This window comes from Leguminivora glycinivorella, chromosome 15 (assembly GCF_023078275.1).
Source record: "Leguminivora glycinivorella isolate SPB_JAAS2020 chromosome 15, LegGlyc_1.1, whole genome shotgun sequence".
Lineage (NCBI taxonomy): Eukaryota > Metazoa > Arthropoda > Insecta > Lepidoptera > Tortricidae > Leguminivora > Leguminivora glycinivorella.
In genome coordinates this window covers 5,798,216-5,818,019 of record NC_062985.1, presented here as the reverse complement: position 1 = coordinate 5,818,019, position 19,804 = coordinate 5,798,216, and the positions used below count along the sequence as shown (strand labels likewise).

Sequence of the window (19,804 nt, the reverse complement as noted above, 5' to 3'; positions counted from 1 at the left end):
TCCACTCGTAAGGTTTAATTTTAATAGAGAATGTTAACGATTTCAGCGGGCGCCGCGGTGATCCAACCAGCCCTGCTAACCGGAGCACCCCTTCCTCGTCGAGCGGCACGCTGCGGCCGACTGCTGTTGCTACTGCTGGCGCTATTGCTGGCCTGCTCTGCCGCGCTGCTCGCGTATAGGTTGCATCGTGTCACACAGGATGAGGTAATAACACTCGATATTGTACATAATACCAAGCGGCCTTACTCGTCAGTGCATCTTTCCAAAGAAAAGAGTCATATAATGTTTTGATTCCGTTACATTCCTAGTTAGGTCCCCGCATAAAGAAGGGTGTTGGCGTGTTCTGCCGCGTTGCTCGCAAACGTCGCATCGCGTTTTTGTCTTGACGAACTGATAGCTTTTGTCGATAGTTCAAGGAAATTCTGTCTGGGTCGCCATGTAACCTAGGTAAAACCAGGGTGTAGTATTGTATTCCATTACAATGAAGGACGAATTTCAATGTGCTCTGAAACTTAAGAAATTTGCTGACTATGGCTTATCATAATCTAATGATTGTGTGTTTGTGTAGCTATGTACATAGTAGTTGTTTGTATTGATGTTTTTTGTCTGTATTACAGGATCCTCTGTCTGCGTTGTCGGGCGAGCAGCTGTACGGAGAGCTGGTGCGCTGGCGCGCGCGCCTGCACGGCCGCGCCGCCTCCGAGCTGCACGCCTTCCTCACCACCAACCTGCTGTTGCTCACTAAGGTACTTCACCACCGACAACCTTATTCCAACGTCTCATTGAGGCTGTTTTTAGTGTCACGCAGACCGACGGCGCGGAGCGATCTGCACCGAACTAATATGTATTAAGTTCAGGGAGCATTTTAGAGTAAAGCGGACGGGTCCATGCGGAAGACAACATCAACTTCATACAAATTGACAGTTGTACATACCTCTTTTAAGGGGTACCCCTTGTACCAGCCGTAATTAACGAACTGATCACTCTGTTCGTATCAGTGGTTCACTGACAGTGATTTGAGAAATTTCCATACTTTAGAGTGAAACGCTGCTACGGTCGATTGTAGCGGAATCATTGTCAAGACATTAGCGTGACATTGCTATCAGGATTCATTTTCAAATATGTTATGAGTTATGACATTTATGACTTAACCGAGCACCAATAAGGCACTAGTCCCACCAAAGTGAGTAAGCGATGAGCTATCGGCGATAGAAACGAACGAAAGATAGTCGCTCCCGTGTGAATAAAAGAGAGAGCGAGCTATTTATAGTTGATCGCTCGGTGACGAACTATAACTCGCTCGCGTTATCATCTCGTCTCTTTTATTTACAGTACCTAATGTTAGGTTTTGAATAAAAGGACACAAATTGTCCTGTTTTCTTCATCTTTAATCCATATAATATATATTCCACGAAATCTTCTGTCTTCTATAACTTCTACCAAAGAGGATCGAGTATTATAGAGAATGACTGTCAAAGTAAAATATGTAATCACAGTGCATAGACTGCCATCTCTCGACACAAGCTTAAAACTTTTGAACCTCAGTTTTGACAATTTGGCCCATATTCTTTGCTTGATATGTTTTAAAATGTCAAATATTAATATTAGCGCCATCTAGCCGAGCGTACCCCAAAGGTGTATCGCCATCTAGCTCACCGTACCTTTTTCTGTATGGTTTTGGGGTACGTTTTTTTCTTAGACTTTATCGGTCTTTACGAAGTTATATAGGTCTTTGCTTCTACCAATCATTAATCTATCTTATTCTTATTACGTTACTCTCTGTCCATTTCATCTAATCTAATACCAACGTTTTCCCTTACTCCAGGTGCGACAATCTCTAGAAGCGCTATCGGGCGTGATACTGACGGACATGGCGCACACCACCATGAACGACGTGCCCAACGAGACCGCCTTCAGTTAGCCTCCGGGCGCGCCTCCCGTCGGCACATAACAGAACTCGAGGTCAGAACGGGCCGCTACAACACGTATGGATAGCTCCAGTTTCGAGCAAGGTCAGATGTAAAAACTCAAAAAGCTCTATAGACATCTATTTTATCTGCAGGGTTGAAAAAGAGTCTTCTCTGGTTTAAGTTTCAGAAGAATGTTGCTCAGAAAACATATAACAGGTCAAAAGGGGCCCAAGTAAACAGCGACGATTAGAAAATCATGGGTGTTTTTGGGATCACGATTAAATAAAAAAAAATATTGCGATGGGTGATCTAGTAAAGCAGTATATCGTGATCTCAAAAAATTACTGATAATAATATCCTGGGCGAAATCACGAAAATGTGGACGAAGGATGAAGTTTCATTTTGCAGTCTTCATTCAAGAAGACCTAGACTGATGGATTATGTGGTATTTTACGCTTACGTTTAAGGGCAGGCTGACTGCCGTGTTATTTATTTGTAAATTAATATAATTTATTTTTAGAAACCAGTATGTGTCGCAGGTGACACCATTTTTTTTACAAAAGCATTTCTTTTTTAAACAAAGCGTGCAGACTTGTTCTTTATCCGATTAAGAATATACGCACGCAGAATTTATTTTCATGTAGTGCAATAAAATGTATTAAGAAAAATAGAATAATTTTGCCCTGGATACTAACACCTATCCAAATCCATCCATTTAATACGTATAACTTAACAATAAAAATAGACTGTTGAATATTATTATTATGAGACAGTCCGATGGGCGTTCTTTTTCAGGGCAAAAGAGATTGGTTATTTATTACAGTATTTAAGTTGTTATCAAAACATATTCATTGTAATTACTTAGCCCTTCTATAATATTTAATTTATAAAATATGTGATTATTCATGTATGATAGTATAGGTTATTGTAACCAGTTTGGATGTCTTCAAGGCATTGTCTACGTCATATTTGTGTCAAACACAACATTTAGATAAGGGTAGGGTGTTTGGGATATCATCATAGTCACAATTAGACTGTTTTACCGTGTCGAACTAACTGCTTCACACACTAGCTTCCTATATATTGTACATACCTACACTGTACGTGTACGAGCTTCAAATTCCCCTAAATCCCGAAAAAATGTCCCCGTCGACATTGCTACACTTATGCTAACATTCCCAACCATAAATATTAAAATAACTAACGTCTTCTATCGAATTCAGTCAAGCATGCTGTATTTCTAAATTCACCATCAATACAAGCATTGGTTATATTGCGATAAGTTGTCATCAAACTGATTTTAATTTCTTCCTTTCACTTACCATTGGTATGATTTTCTTATCAAATATACAGTTCATTAGACATATTAATTTTAGCTTGTTATGAGCGTTATATTGTCACTGATTTTCTACTATTTTTATACTTCTTTGTACGTACATATTTATATTTTTTTGCATAACTAATACAAAGTTCAGTTCGCCGCGGTATATAAATGGAAGAGCATTTACTGTGTAAGTAATTGTGAATGTGATAGATCGTTAGAGCGAGGTGCTAGTAATGTTAGGATAGGACTACAGACATTCCCACAAGGCAAATGTATCAATAAATGACGGTATACTTAATTAACTTACTACTAAACAATTCATCCAAGTTTTTATCCTTTTAACCCAAGTAATTGTATTCCTTATTTCAAAGTTATTACATAAATAATTTAAAGAGCATTAAAACTGTAACACAGAACTGTCGTTCTATAAAAACAAAATGTACGAATACAGTTACAGTGAGATTTCTCATCAAAACGACTTGGGTAAATTTATTTACGGACAACGGGGCTCACATTTGAAATTATTATCGATGTCCAAATATCATCTATTGTATTAATTCAAAACGTAGAGAAGTTGTTCTTTAAATATATAGTTTAGTCAGTACTCGGCCATCGCAAATGATTTCGGGTTGAGTGTTCGCATTTCTTGCCAATCACGATATTGAACTATTCATAATTAGTAAATCTTGTTAATTAAATTCACCTTTATTGAATTTGTCACCTAACAACAAAAACTCATCAAATCACAGATAAAAATAGGTACAATGTACACATAATAGACTCAGGCCAGTCAGTTGACAACGATTTTGATACCATAGCGCGTGCACTTTAGTTTTAAATATCATACTTCTATCAAACGACGCGAATGCACAGTCTGGCCTATCAAAAACGTTGTCAACGTACCTTCATCTGATTCTATCTCGATATCATACGTAAAGGCGAAGAGTGATCAATCATCATTTGCTGTTTAAATCTTTGTTGTCAACCAACATAATGCATTGTCAATTTGTCATCCTATGTTTATGATGAAGTTAAAAAAAAAAATAAAATAAAATAAGTTGATAAACAGAAAAGTTAAATAAGTAATTTTCGACATGTTTATTATCTTTTTATAGTGAAATGTTATCTCCTGTGTAATTATACTCGGGCTATATGCAACGGTTATTCTAGTCTTCGGCGAAGGAGCTCAAGGTGCAAATCGGTGAGTTACTTGCGTACTTATTGTTATATTTACTTTAACCGACACAAGCAAACTGTTTGTTTGATTTGACACTAATCAGAATAAGGCAGTAATCTGAAATTAATTGTCCTATTTCTTTTTGGTCGAATTGATATAAATGAATCAGAATTTAAGGCAAAAATATGACATACAGGTCTTGGTGGAATAATATGTGATATTTCTCTTGAGCAGCATTTCTCACACCGATATCACGTAGCTAGACCGACTTTACCTTTTTGCAGACATTTATTTTGAATAGTAATTTAAAATGACTGACTGTGCTCTATAATTGTCATATTTTTGTCCTGACAACGGTGCAAGAAAGGTGCATTTTGAAAACGGGTTTATTGTTATATCTTTATGTACATAGCTCATGAATACTTGATTTTCCTAAAATAAGTATAAGTGTACACGCCCTTTGCAACAATCGTGAATTTTAATGTTATTTAATCATTTAGTTACACTATAATCAAGCGCTTTCTTCTAGTTATACTTGGTGTATCTGTGTTTAGCGAATCACTGTTGGTTTCGTAAGATGTCGCTCACGGGGACGTTACGGAAGGCCTAATTTTGTTGTACTAGGTTACCGCAGTGCCAAAGTCTATAAACGAAACAGTTACCTGCTGCACTGGGCTCTAACATACTTGGGTTTGTAACTGTTGATCGATTTCAATATTTGAGCGGTGCCCTATCACAAAGTTGAGATTTTTTTGACAGTTAATGATTCACGGTTCGTTTCACTAGGCTTATATTACAAATATTTGACCGTGGTTACCTTTTTATTATTTTCCAGCTTCAGATATTTCTATGCATAGGGCTGAAACTGAGTATAATAACCGCCTTTAATTAGGTATATATTTTTTATATTTTCGAGTTGGTAAAATGTCTTTCGGGTTCGGGTGGATTTGTGTTGACGTTTGAACTTTCAATAATCATAATTGAAAGGCGCTTGACTGTATTTGCCTATATAATCGGTTGCATTTGTTTTTCAAAATAGAAAAACAAATGCCGAACCCAATTTGCACAAAAACGGCTAGACATTTTGACAACTAGCAACATTTTCCAGTTTGTTCTTTGTAATGACATAAAATCAAATAAACTTTGTGATCAGGGCACAGTTATGTTGTAACTTGATTGTTATTAAGGATCGCTTCAATTCCATTCATTCACACGAGTCACGAAGGAGGAATCATTAATATTGCCAAAGACAAAACTAGACTAGTGGAAATATCAAAAAGTAGCTTAGTGAGGTTTGTACAATAGCTAGGTTGTAGGTAGGATGATGTGATTATTATTATTTTTGATTGTGACATTTTTAGCGAAATGTACCACTTTGCAAAATATTAACAAAGTCGACTTTGCACGTTGTTTTTAATTTACACAGTGCTACATTTTGACTGGAAACTTTTTGATGCGGTCGGTTTTAGTGGGTTGTAAGTTTTTTAATGTTCCTGTTAAATAAAAAATGAAATGAGACATTTTAAATTAGATATTGTAAATTAAATTAAACACATCATGCATCAATAAAATTAATACAAATTGAATAGTTATTGGCAGACATCGTAACTTTTCCAGAAATTTCGGTGCAATAAAGGAATTCATTCATGCGTTTTCTAGGTGGATGATCATATAAGGTTCATTTTACTGTTATTAATCCTAATTAACTGGACATATATATTCCCCGAAGTTGCTGGAAAAGTTACGATGTCTGGTTATTAATGGCAGCTCACTAAACCCAGACAAGCATAGTGCAATGTATTACAGTACATGTACTGCAAACGTTTTGTTGTGTTGGTTCGTTTCTACAGCGTAGGAATTGTTACTTGGTTGTATGTTCGATATTTTCTGTATCTGTTTGGAGTTGTGATTCGTTTATTGTTTGTTTATTGTAAATAATAGATAAATGAGTTTATTGAATATTACCATCTTTTATTTCTTTGATTCCACCCTAAAAATGTATTAAAATCTTTACCCTTAAATGCATAGTAATGTATCATTTATATTTGACTCTATTGACTGCATGACAAAATTCAAATTGGAATAAATCTTTGTCAAGGTCATGGATTTAAGGGTTAAGTCCTTATTATTAATGTTATACAACGATAATACCTGCCGCGGATGCAGAGATAACAGAATCGAACACATATTATTTTCCCTAGAGGAATTTAATATTTTTACTGAATAAGAAGAGCGAAAGTTGTACTCAATATATGTTCGATAATAATCTAGATTAAGTAATAAAAAAACATTTCAAAAATATACATTTTATTAGTATAATATAAAACAAAACAATACATTAGAGAGGCCTAAATTGCTTTTCTTTTTTTTTTACAAAGAATTACGTCTATAAACGGGGTAAGGAGGGCTTGTAAATGCATTAAGAAGATGAATAATTGAATACCTGATCGTATTGGTTGTATAACATTACACGAGAAAACGTAAACCATTTATACAGATCGCTGGAACAAAACATTAATATACAAGTAAGATAAGAGTTTACTGTTTAACACCTTGCAGGACACTACTCCAGACACAATAGAAAGAACAATGGGATTACGCCTATAGGCGATAATGTCCACCAAGGTGTTAAGTATTTAAGTGTCTATTTTATCGTCAAATATCGATACTTGGTAGATGATTCTAGCTAGACTATGGAGATGTCTTATTTCGTTGTGACAGTAGGTATCTACACTAAATTTACACAGATGGTAGTCTTATTTCGCTGGGTTACCACGATATGGTGTAAGTATATACATTTATGGTACCTATAATTTTGCAAATAAACTTACTGTACCTGTCTGAAATATATTTTAACATCAAAAAATATCGTTTTATACGGCTAAGTAGTTTTGGGATTGCGCAAAAAAAATATTTTATTTTTGACAAGCCACAGATGAAACGACATCTGATTACAAGTATACGCCAGTTCTATTTCTTCTTGGAGAGCGTCCGCTGCTTCTCGGCGTGCTGCACGAGGTGCCTGTCGGTGGCGAGCCCCTTGCGCGCGCGCACGGCGTCCATGTACGCCTTGGCGCGGTTCACGCCGTCCCACTTCTCCCCCCACTGCAGGTACTCCTCCTCCGTGCGGGGACGCCAGAAGGGATCGATTTCTATCACCTGGGACAAGCAAGAATATAGTTAGGTATGTTATTACGAGCAAACATATCATCGTTATCTTCTTTGCATTATCCCTGCAGTTAATCCCGAGATTTTACGTAGCCTTTCTCCAACTTTCCACCCAGAAAAAATATTATTATTTAATAAGCAGGTAGGCAGTTTAAAAAAACTGCTATAGCCTGTATCCAGTGATAGTAGAGCGGCGAGAGGGTCTCGGGAAAAGTTGATGTGACTGGAGAGTATACTGCTGACAAGTGGTATCGTTGTGATCGGTAGACTTTACTGAGTACGAAATAATGACTTGTCACTTTCTCAGACTGTGGGGGGGTTAACTATGACGTCACAAAGATCGCGGTCCCGGGTTTAAATTTTTTGCCAATTTGTCTAGAACCCCTTATCCAATTTTGAAAAATGAGGTGTCGATTGAAAGCGTATAACATGCTGATTAAGATTTATTATATGTGAAAAGTATAGTTTTGTTAGTTATTTTTTAATTAACAATAATGCAAAAAATACGTTTTTTTTACTCTCTTTTTTGATTTTTGTGACTCAAAAAGGCAATGAAAACGGCCACTTAGCTAAAAAATCTATATATATATATAAAATGCTAACGCTAATGTACGTATGTCCGGGGTTTTCTCTATCACCATCAATTCCAATCAACCCTCCGTTGGGGTGGTAAATACCCCTGGTCTCTAGATGAAAGTAAGGGAGTTTGGTCGCGGTGGGTGGAAGTGGGTGGCTGTGGGTGGCAAAATGTTAAAAATATATATATCTGTCCTTCTTCTGTACTGCACATCTGTACTTCTGTATCACGCAATATAATTTTAAATGTGTCACGCAATATAAAAAATGTGGGTAAGTGCATCTGTAATTCTGTACTTATACATCTGTACTTCTGGAAAGTTCTAAAAATTTCTGGAATGATCTAGAAAAGTCCAGAATTTGTGTAAATGTTTAAATCGATCTGGAATGTTCTAGAAAGTTCTAGAAACTTCTGGAAAGTTCTAATATTTTCTATAATAATCTAGAACGTTCCAAAATCTGCAAAACTGAATGTAGTTGATATAGAATGTTCTGAAAAGTTCTGATATTTTCTATAATGATCTAAAACGTTCCAAAATGTGTAAAACTGAATGTTTTTTTTTTTTTATATAGAATGTTCTAGAACGTTCCAAAATGTGTAAAACTGAATATAGTTGATATAGAATGTTCCGGAAAGTACTAATATTTTCTAGAATGATCTAGAACATTCCAAAATGTGCAAAACTGAATGGAATGTTCTGGAAAGTTCTTATATTTTCTAGAATGATCTAGAACGTTCCAAAATGTGCAAAGCTGAATGTAGTTGATTTGGAATGTTCTAGAACGTTCCAAAATGTGTAAAACTGAATGTAGTTGATTTGGAATGTTCTAGAACGTTCCAAAATGTGTTAAACTTAATGTAGTTGATATAGAATGTTCTGGAAAGTTCTAATATTTTCTAGAATGTTCTAGAACGTTCCAAAATGTGTTAAACTGAATAAGATTTACATATTACAGAAATTTCTACATTATTCCAGAACTTTTCAGAGCTTTCTAGAACATTCCATATCGATTAAAACATTTACACACATCCTAGCTGGACTTTTCTAGATCATTTCAGAAATTTTTAGAACATTCTAGAACATTCTAATTAACAACATTAAGTTTTACACGTTTTGGGACGTTCTAGAACACTCTAGAAAATATAAGAACTTTCCCGAACATTCTAAATCTAAATGTATAAAAGAAGAAACTGACTGACTGACTGACTGATATATCAACGCACAGCCGAAACCGCTGGTCCTAGAGATTTCAAATTTGGCACGTAGGTTCCTTATATAATGTAGGGACAGGGACAGGGACAGGGACAGGGACAGGGACAGGGACAGGGACAGGGACAGGGACAGGGACAGGGACAGGGACAGGGACAGGGACAGGGACAGGGACAGGGACAGGGACAGGGACAGGGACAGGGACAGGGACAGGGACAGGGACAGGGACAGGGACAGCGACAGGGACAGGGACAATATGGGTATCGTTAGAGGGATATGGATAATCGGTCGGCAATCGGTATCTAGGCAGTGTAAAAAGCAGGCGGCTCAGTGGGAAGGGAACGTTGTTGTAAGGGATAATTCAAGAAAGTACTTTTTACTCACCGACCATTAGTGTCGAAATACGGGCTATGTGAGTTGTTTATAAAGGTTTCCCCAGCGTATATAGAATACATACCACTCATACCTACTACCTACGCTGTGGTCGATGTGTAACATTTGTACAATCATTGCAAGCATTTCTTTAAAAAACAATAGTATTATGTGTAATCGAAATAATCGCAGACAAATGTACCTACAGAGACCCCTACGGATCCAAATGAAAATCTTAATTTTTATACACGTTTGAATAAGAATACTTTTAGTACGCGGGCGAAGCCGCGGGTAAAAGCTAGTATGTTATATAAATCATTTAACTACATTATTAAGCTATCTGTTGCTTTTTGAATTTCTACGATCGGATAATAAATGAGCAAACTACAACCACATACCTGTAGGCGGGGAGTACCGCTTGACACGCGTTCCCATACATTCGGCGTCTACCAAATTACACCTCGCGCAAAATTCGTTTCAAGCAGATATACCTCTAATCTTATTCATCGTAACCTATCAATATTGATATCATTTGAAAGCACAATTAAAGTACTTTAAAAAACAATGTCAATCATTTTTTTAAAATCAATAATCGCCAGTCTGTGGTGGTTACAAAGGAAAAAAGTGGGTATGCAATTTGACTGGTTTCCTAGGTTTGATACCTAGACGAGTTTAAAAGGGGAGGTAAAGGTGACATATGGGTTTTTCTCTGGCCTAAAAGCTACACAGAGGGTCAGGGAGAAAAAACTAGGGTTTAAGTTTAGTTTTAAGTTATTTTTCCTTTATTTGTTGATTTTATTGTGTTAAATTTTTTGTAATTTTATCAAGGATACACGTTGGTTTCTTTTGCTAAAAGTTGCCTTTTTTATGAGAAATGTTATGAATTTTATGGCTTTTTCCGATAGAGACTAAAATTAACTTTCAAATAAGGCCACATAGTCATACTTTTACTTATATAATATTAAGGGTATGACTATGTATCAGTAGGCCACATAGTCATACTTTTACTTATATAATATTAAGGGTATGACTATGTATCAGTATGACTATGTGGCCTTATTTGAAAGTTAATTTTAGTCTCTATCGGAAAATGCCATGAAATTCATAACATTTCTCATAAAAAAGGGAATTTTCAGCAAAAGAAACCAACGTGTATCCTTGATAAAATTACAAAAAAATTAAACACAATAAAATCAACAAATAAAAGAAAAAATAACTTAAAACTAAACTTAAACCCTAGTTTTTTTCTCCCCTGACCCTCTGTATAGCTTTTAGGCCAGAGAACAACCCATATGTCACCTTTACCTCCCCTTTTAAACTCGTCTAGGGTATCAAACCTAGGAAACCAGTCAAATTGCATACCCACTTTTTTCCTTTGTAACCACCGCAGACTGGCGATTATTGATTTTATGAAAACGATTGACATTGTTTCTTAAAGTACTTTAATTGTACTTTCAAATGATACCAATATTGATAGGTTACGATGAATAAGATTAGAGGTATATCTGCTTGAAACGAATTTTGCGCGAGGTGTAATTTGGTAGACGCCGAATGTATGGGAACGCGTGTCAAGCGGTACTCCCCGCCTACAGGTATGTGGTTGTAGTTTGCTTATTTATTATCCGATAGTAGAAATTTAAAAAGCAACAGATAGCTTAATAATGTAGTTAAATGATTTATATAACATATTTTTTAGCTAAGTGGCCGTTTTCATTGCCTTTTTGAGTCACAAAAATCAAAAAAGAGAGTAAAAAAAAGTATTTTTTGCATTATTATTAATTAAAAAATAACTAACAAAACTATACTCTTCACATATAATAAATCTTAATCAGCATGTTATACGCTTTCAATCGACACCTCATTTTTCAAAATTGGATAAGGGGTTCTAGACAAATTGGCAAAAAATTGAAACCCGGGACCGCGATCTTTGTGACGTCATAGTTAACCCCCCCACAGTCTGAGAAAGTGACAAGTCATTATTTCGTACTCAGTAAAGTCTACCGATCACAACGATACCACTTGTCAGCAGTATACTCTCCAGTCACATCAACTTCAAAACTAGACGACTTTTTTCAATTCCGCCGCCTTACTATTATGTAGGTAGGTAGGTACATACCTACTTCCCAATGTCAGAACAGCAGTTTTGGTGCAGCCAGGCCTGATGTATGAGTTGAGTACGAGAGCGTCATTACTTCAGCGGTTCTCAGAAAGTTTGTACAAAATTTAGGGGAAAAGTTAAATTTGTTTTATTTTATTCCTAATTTGTTACCAAGATTTTTTTGATGAATTGAGATTTTAGTAAGTTTTATTTCGTCATTAAGGTTCTCTAGTGTCTACATATCGATCGTCAAATCAGGCTGTCGCACAAGGGCACTCGGTTTGCAGGAGTATCTACGTAGGGAGTAGGGACATACCTCCCAATGGCTGAACAGGAGTTGTGGTGCAGCCAGACCCGAGGTATAAATCCTGAGTTCCAGTGCGAACTTGAAGCTCGCAGCCACAGGCATCTAGGCCTGCCACGCGGAAAGGTGCAGAGCCGGTCTGCGAGTTGCTGCCGACTATGTGCACATGACGGACTTAACAAAATCTACTACGACATCAGATTGATGCGCAAAGGCAATTCAGGCTGCAGAAGTAGGCACGTAGATACTAAATACTAACCTCCCAATGGCTGAACAAGAGTTGTGGCGCAGCCAGACCCGAGGTGTGAGTCCTGAGCTCCATGGCGAACTTGAAGCTCTCAGCCACAGGCATCAGCGCCTGCACGCGGAAAGATGCAGAGCCGGTCTGCAGGTCGCTGCCAACGACTCGCCCTCCACGACGGCCTAACGCCGCGTAAAGTTTTCCTGGGGACAAAAAACAGTTCTTTAATCTTTAAACAAGTTAATTTTTAAATGATCAACCCTGCAAGTACCGACACATATCTTTTTTATTTTCCCCTAGAGCAGATGATTTAAGGAATGCTTATAGCCTTATTATCTAGTGAGTTAAAGGCTTAATAAAACAATTGTATTAAGAAAACTTTTATTTTAAGATTTTTAAATGATTAGTTTCATAAGACTTATATTGACCGGGATATAATATAAACCATGATTACCTTTTTGATTTTTATTGAGGTCCCGATATTCGCGCTGTCTACGCAACTTTGACATCCACCCGTTTTCAGTTTCCCGTGATGATGATGCATGCAACTGCGTCGAAATATCGGGACTTCAATAAAAATCAAAAAGGTAATCACGGTTTATATCCCGGTTAATATAACTTATTTTGTCTCACTCAGGTTTTTAGTCGCTGCCTTGCATTATCGGCATAGACTTTGCAAACAATGTATTCCAAATGAGTAGAAACAAAGGAATCCTAATAATGATTATACTCGCCTATATTTTATACAAAACGCGGCTTTGCTTTGCTTTCCCGTGGAGGAAACGAACATGCAAAATCGCTTTCAGTAAAAAAGTCATAAATACCTATCTAAAAAGCCATCTTTCCAACTATTTTTGTAACTGTCAAGTGGTGTAAAAAGCTCGTATCCGCAATCCGTGAAGTCAACAGGAAGCGGCGAGAAAAAAAAGCACCCAAAAAAGTTCGCTTCGTGGGCTTGAGGCTCGTCTTGACCAAATATTCGGAGTGCAGTCGCGTAGAAAAATTCCTCGGCTCTTTTAAGGGACAGAACACACGGGACATTACGGTGCCGAACTCTATCGGGATCTAAGCTTTACAATATTTTGATTATGTTCATACTAAAATTACGTGATACCGACATAGCCGATACCGGCGTGACATCTGATAACCGAATGCGGTCAGTTTCAAGCAACATTCATAATCATAATTGTAAAATATTGACACTCAAATTCAGAATCAGTTAAGAGACGAATTCAGGACCAACATAGCGGACAGGTACATGACATCAGTGATTGCTTTGTAGAAAAAAAAACAACCAAAGTTATTTGAATATGAGAAATGACACAGTTAAATGAATTTTAAGATACCATAGGGTAGTTTATAGTGTTTAAGTTTGACAAAGCCTGTTGCGGATTATTTCATTTGTATGTGTAGGTGACAAAGCCTGTAGCTGATTTGTTTCATGTCCACTTGACGAAGCCTGCGCTGCTGATCACGAACTATTTTTGTTGGTATGGTTTTTGGGTTTGGTTATGACTTTAACTTTTTTTTTATTGTATTTTTTTAACCCTGAATATATTTTAAGATTAAGTCCAGTCCTACATTACATTTAAAAGCATAAAATAATTTAAGTAAGTACCCTTTGTATTTGAATACCTAAGTCCTAATGTGGCTCATATCCCCACATGTTATCATTTCCACAAAATAACCTCTACGTTTTGGAAAAATTTTGGAAAAATTAAGTCCACTGCCCGCTACGGAGCTTGCTCAGTGGCCCATTGAGCCCTGTGTTCTCCGCCTAAAATTCGTCGCGGTCATTTTGAGATGCAAGGGGCCTTCCGGTCACGGCCAGCATCCGGTTCAATAGGTCACGTCTGGGAAAATTAACGTGTCGTGGAATGTTCACAATGCGCCCGTTTCCACAAACAATCAGTGGGGAATGCTGTTAAAAGCTTTGGCAATAGTCCGTTCCGATGTTAACAGTGTGGACAAATAATTTTCATAAAGTTTTTTGGTACTTTTTTTAAATTTTCTAAGAAGATTAGCGAAATAGCAAATTTATATTCGCTCTAATTTTATAGTTTTGTCTAGATATAGATAAAAAAAATTGCAGAAAGAGGCCTAAATCTGCTTAACTACAAATACGACGCATCTTGATTTGTTTGTTGATAAGATATAAGTATCTTAATTGTGACAAGTACATATCAGCGGCCCGATTTTTGAGTCTCACGCGTTCGAATTGAAAAATTGTCACTGAAAATAATAAGCAAGTCACCGTTTTCAACCGGTATTTTAGTGACAAAATCCCGTGTGCGAGATTCAAAAATCGCCCTCCTGCATCTTAAATTGGGCCTTAATTTGTTTTGCATGTACGATTGTATGACTGTCATAGTTAATGTAATAATGTACCATGAGGTAAGAATAAAGAGTCCTATCAAGCTTTGTTTTCATACTAAGTGTGATACACTCAGCATATGCAGCATTTTCACTGTCACTCCTAAGTATAAGGCGATATAAACTTAGCGTGACGGACGTTAGACGATACCAAGTGTCATTACCAAATATCTACATCTATTTATCTACAAATCACAAGGCATCGAAAGTTGAGTATCAGGCTTGTGATTTGGGCACGTATTTGAGGTTACCGGCAAAAACAAAGAGTGCGGTTACGGACGCGGGCGACGGATGAGATGACGGAATGTTGGGACTGACGACACTGCGGCATAGGTTGGTACTTACTGTTGGTAACGTATGCGGAATGAAATCTGGCAGGCAAGTATGGTCGCGAGATAAATGATAAAACATCTGGCCGTCCCTGTCGCACTTATTTGTAGTGTGAAAATACATACGAAGCTTCTGTTAGAAGCCTCGCATTGGATAAAACTACCAAAATGTTTTATTTAACGTTAATACATACTTAAAATCATGAAAGATTTCAAAAACAAACTATGTTATATTTATTTTATAAACATTGAATTTTGTCCAGTTTTCATTCCGCATACGTTTATACAATGTTTTTAATAACTAACAACAATATACGAATTCCCCAAAAGCATTTTTCCGATTCCTGTGTTTAATTGTCAATTTACCTAATTTCATTAAGTAGTTCGTGGACACCAGTCCAGTCATATGTCCAGCAGCTACAGGACTACATTTGTCCTCTAGAAACTGTACAGTTTACTTTAATTATTTTCAAGTCTCGTGCATCTAGTCCTTTATTTCATACATTTTTAAAATACTATAACTTGAAAATTGTTAAGTAAATTGAAAGTTAAAGTAAATTGTATAGTAATTGTGTAGTGCTAAGGCTACACTATCTCCCATTTCATGGATAGTACGTCGTAATGTTCCACCCGGTATAACTCTTCGAATTTTTTTTTTACTCTGAGATTTGGGAATTTAGAGAATTATCCTCTATTTTATCTACAACATGGACTTGACGCCGGGACATCCCGAGGAGTCTCTTCGAAAATCTAGCCGAGTTATCTCTTATACTGAAGACAGTTTCCCCAATCCACGTAATGGGAGGTGACGTAAGCAGAGGCTGCAATTTGCGTCGCTCCACGACACCCGCGTCCCGCTGCTCATTCACCACAACTTCATGAATGGCCAATCACCACGCGCGACCGACGCGGGGAAACAAGTATTTAATACGCTACGCTTACCTTTTCATCGACTTATCTGAATGAAAACGGTTGTACAAAAGTCCACATTATTCGACACGAGATAAAGTTTATTTTTAAAGATGACTGCGGAGAATATACTAGGTTGCAAGTATGAGGGCTGGTATGCGTGGTGGCGATGTCAATGGGTTGCAGATATGGGCATGTGTGTATATGCAAGCAGCTGTTAAGTTACTTGAATGTAGGTAGTTTTTACGTAATTCATTTAAGTTTGTAATGATTGTAAAGGTTGAAGGATTAATAGTTTTTAAGTAGGTAAGTTTTTCAATTTTTCCATTTCAATTCAACTGTTTTAGTTATTTATTCCGTTTTCAAGAAATTATAACTTATGCTACAAATATCTGCTCTGTCTGTTAGTAAATCTTGAAAACTTGATACTAGAGCCATTACCTACTTAAACGAAAAATGTAAAGCTACAAGAATAATTATTTGGTACCTACCTACGTTAAAAACTTTTTAATGAAATCTATTTTATATTAACTTACATCTTGTAATTTCAGTACCAAATCAACTACAGTTTTTCTTAATCACATAATCTCTGCGTTTACGTGCGTGTGCGCACTTTGAAGCAGCAAGCGTCCATAATGACATGTTCCAGTGGCCAGCACCGTTGCGGCCTATATGCCGCGGGACATCCGTCTATCACCGATTATGTCTAGCGGGACCCGCGCTCATGTTAATAATGCTGTTTTTATCTGCACCTAATTAGAGAACTGCGATTAGGGTTGGTCTTTACTGATTTTGAACTCTCTTTTGTGGGTACTCCAAGTATTTTAGAAATAGATTTAGACCGATTGAGTATACCTAGCGGGCCCGCGCTCATGATTTATGAACATTGTGCATTAAAAGACTGTGATTAGTAATCACTGTCTGTAATCACTGATTACAAATTAGGGTTGGTCCTCCTAGAGCTGGTTTGAAATATTTAATACTGTGCTTGGGTTTTAAATTATGAGCTGGTGTGGTGTATTTACATACGTTCAGATGTTATTAATTGGTATTTTTCAGTTTGAGGTTTGAAAGTCCCGTTTCATGTGACTTTTATTTTGTAGGTTGCCTCCTCCGCTGCTAATTTGGTGCCCAGAGGGTCCCCTTTTCTGTTTATGACTAAATTTGATCTTTATATCCTCTTTCTAAATACCATGGGGTCCATGGGGTCGTATATCAACAGTAATATCTCCAGCAACATTGGATATTGAAAAATGACATCAGTTACCATTAGTACAGTAATGACCGGTACCGGAGCCGAGCTTAGCTGACCACAAAGTAAGGTGGCAGTAAAAACCGTGGCAGTGATTGAAGGGCAAAATACTGACGTCAATACATAGTGGTCCATTTCCTTTGGCCGCCGGCCGCCGTTTCCGACCACTGCTCGTGTTCCCATCGGCAGACGAGCGAACGAGAGATATCGCTTCGGTAAAATCAGACGAAGCAAAAATTTATACTGATGTAAAGTAACACGATTTGCACTCATGATTTTTAGGCCTAAACGGGACCTCATCACGTAACACGTACGTTTATATTTGGCCCGACGTTTGGAACGTCACAGACTTGCAGCCCGTATGCCCGAGTTATGCAGGGGGCTACCTGTGGGTCTCAAATAGCAAAATAATAATGTGTTGTCTGTTTGTTTGTTTGTCTGTCTGTCTGTCTGTCTGTCTGTCTGTATGTGTATGTCTGTCTGTGGCATCGTAGCTGCCGAACGGATGAACCGATTTCGATTTAGTTTTTTTTGTTTGAAAGCTGACGCTGAAGCTGAAGTTAGTCGGGAGTGTTCTTAGCCATGTTTCATGAAAATCGGTCTACTATATCGCGACCGGGGGTTTTTTCAAAATTTTAATTTTGTGCTTAGGTTAGTTCGTTTCAAAGCTGAGTTAGTCGGGAGTGTTCTTAGCCATCTTTCATGAAAATCGGACCACTATGTCGCGGCCGGGGGTTTTTTCAAAATTTTAATTTTGTGGTTAGGTTATCATACCAACGACTTCTGAGATTGATAAATCAATCCATCTGTATTATATTGTTAGCAGGATTCGCTATTTTGTGTTTTTATAATAAGAAGTTCAATATTAGTAACATTGGTGTGTGTAAATCCGCATCAGGCTCTCGTGGCTGCCCACGGGCCACGTGCAGGGACTCTTAATACATATTAATAATGATGATACAATAGTTGTTTATTTGATATTAAAGTCTAATTTTAAGAATTTTCGGCTTACTGTTTTCGATATATAACCAGTATGATAATTTTTTTTCCGCTACTGTAAATGTCAATTGTGGTATGGCTAGGTGTTCTGCCTTCTCGGTCTAAACGAAACACTGAGGTCCAACGATGTGGGTTAAGATGGTAGGGCGCTTCTCACGCTCTCAAAACTCCGGAGAATGAGCATGTTGGTAAGTCCTAAATAACGATTAAATGGTAACGAGAAGGCACAAAACGAACTGCAACCATTTGGAATAACGTTTCTGACAATGACTCTCCAAAAGGCCTAAGTATACACCAACATAAACGTACATGTGGCTTTCTGAGCCGCACGAAAGCTTAGAAAAACTAAATAACCACGGAACAGGACAGAGATTCTGGTTCTTTTGACGACCTCAAATTGGAAGAGGGATATGAGACAATTTTTGAGATTCGTTGCGTTGTTGTGACTATAAACTTATGTTACTTATGTACCGGTCTATAATTATGGTCCTTTTTATTTTTTGATTTTTCCACTTGTTAGTTCACTAATAAAAAATCGTACTTAGTTATTATAAACAAAATCGCAGAAGTGGCCTCTGTTCATCATCATCGTCGTCTTATGGCCGTTTCCAATCACAGCGACTGCTTTTTACCGCGGGAAGCATCGCTGGTCGCTAGTGATCTCTCAGGTGACTGCACCTATTATTATTTTAAGTACCAAACTGTAGACTTCTATTATTAACTAGATATCGCACTTTGCTGTTCTTGTCTAAGGTGATAGCGAAAGGTACCATTTTCATAACAAAATTTTTTTTTTGCATTGTAACACCTTATGACCAGCTGAAAAACCCATCCATTATAAAACTTATAACACCGTGTCACTGGCAGTCCTGCTTTATTTGTCATAAGATCCTGTAGTCTCCCAGAATCCCAGATAGATTCTGCATTAATTTTCATCCTGCGTCCTGCCGGATAGCGTGTAAGACCGCATTAAGTCCGATCGGAACTGGATGTGATTTAATAACATAACCCAACCCTTCCGCCGCCGAGAGAAACATCATGTTTATCTTTTTTTACGAGTATGACGGCAATGTAGACTATTTCTTTTTCATCACACCAGCACAGTAAATCTGCAATTGTACTGTTGCGGAGCGGGGTTATGTATAGAAATATAGTTCTCTTTAGTGAATTATTAAATTTCATGTACCACAATTAACATTATTTTGTGTGATGAAAAACATGTTAGTACGAGTTCTTAACCAGATGTACCGTCCGGTCTGGCAGAAAGCATGAAACTTGGCATGTATATAGCTTATAGGTTTATAAGAAAATATGGAAGTAGAAACACGCCGAGGTGTCAATGTTTCCCCTCTTTCCCCCCACTTTTGTATCCCTGATTTCAGTTTTTTAATATTTCCATGAAAACCGTGAAAGCTACCATCATGATGTCCAGGAGAAGTATATTCTTCATAAAATTCTCTACAATATTGTCTTTGGAAGTATAAAGCTAGAACTTATAATTTTCAAACTATGCTCATTTTCCCCTAACGATATTTCTCTTTGGTGACCTGGGTGCGTAGCC

At 37.3% G+C, this 19,804-nt stretch overlaps 2 protein-coding genes across 4 annotated transcripts in view; one reads left to right on the top strand and one right to left on the bottom strand.

Annotated features, from left to right (window-relative positions):
- Positions 1 to 6,372, top strand: part of LOC125233796 (GRAM domain-containing protein 2B-like) — a 95,166-nt gene extending 88,794 nt beyond the window's left edge. For all 3 annotated transcript variants that reach the window (XM_048139899.1, XM_048139901.1, XM_048139902.1), the window contains 3 exons: positions 47 to 204; positions 618 to 746; positions 1,826 to 6,372. In XM_048139899.1, coding sequence (XP_047995856.1) covers positions 47 to 204; positions 618 to 746; positions 1,826 to 1,921 — 383 coding nt within the window. In that variant the 3' untranslated portion in view covers positions 1,922 to 6,372. The remainder of the gene's footprint in view (positions 1 to 46; positions 205 to 617; positions 747 to 1,825) is intronic.
- A 369-nt stretch (positions 6,373 to 6,741) lies between these two features.
- The window catches only part of LOC125234281 (elongation factor-like GTPase 1), a 272,150-nt gene continuing 259,087 nt past the window's right edge, over positions 6,742 to 19,804 (bottom strand). The window contains exons 10-11 of the mRNA XM_048140504.1: positions 12,400 to 12,584; positions 6,742 to 7,570 (exon numbers count right to left, since the gene is read on the bottom strand). Coding sequence (XP_047996461.1) covers positions 7,382 to 7,570; positions 12,400 to 12,584 — 374 coding nt within the window. The 3' untranslated portion in view covers positions 6,742 to 7,381. The remainder of the gene's footprint in view (positions 7,571 to 12,399; positions 12,585 to 19,804) is intronic.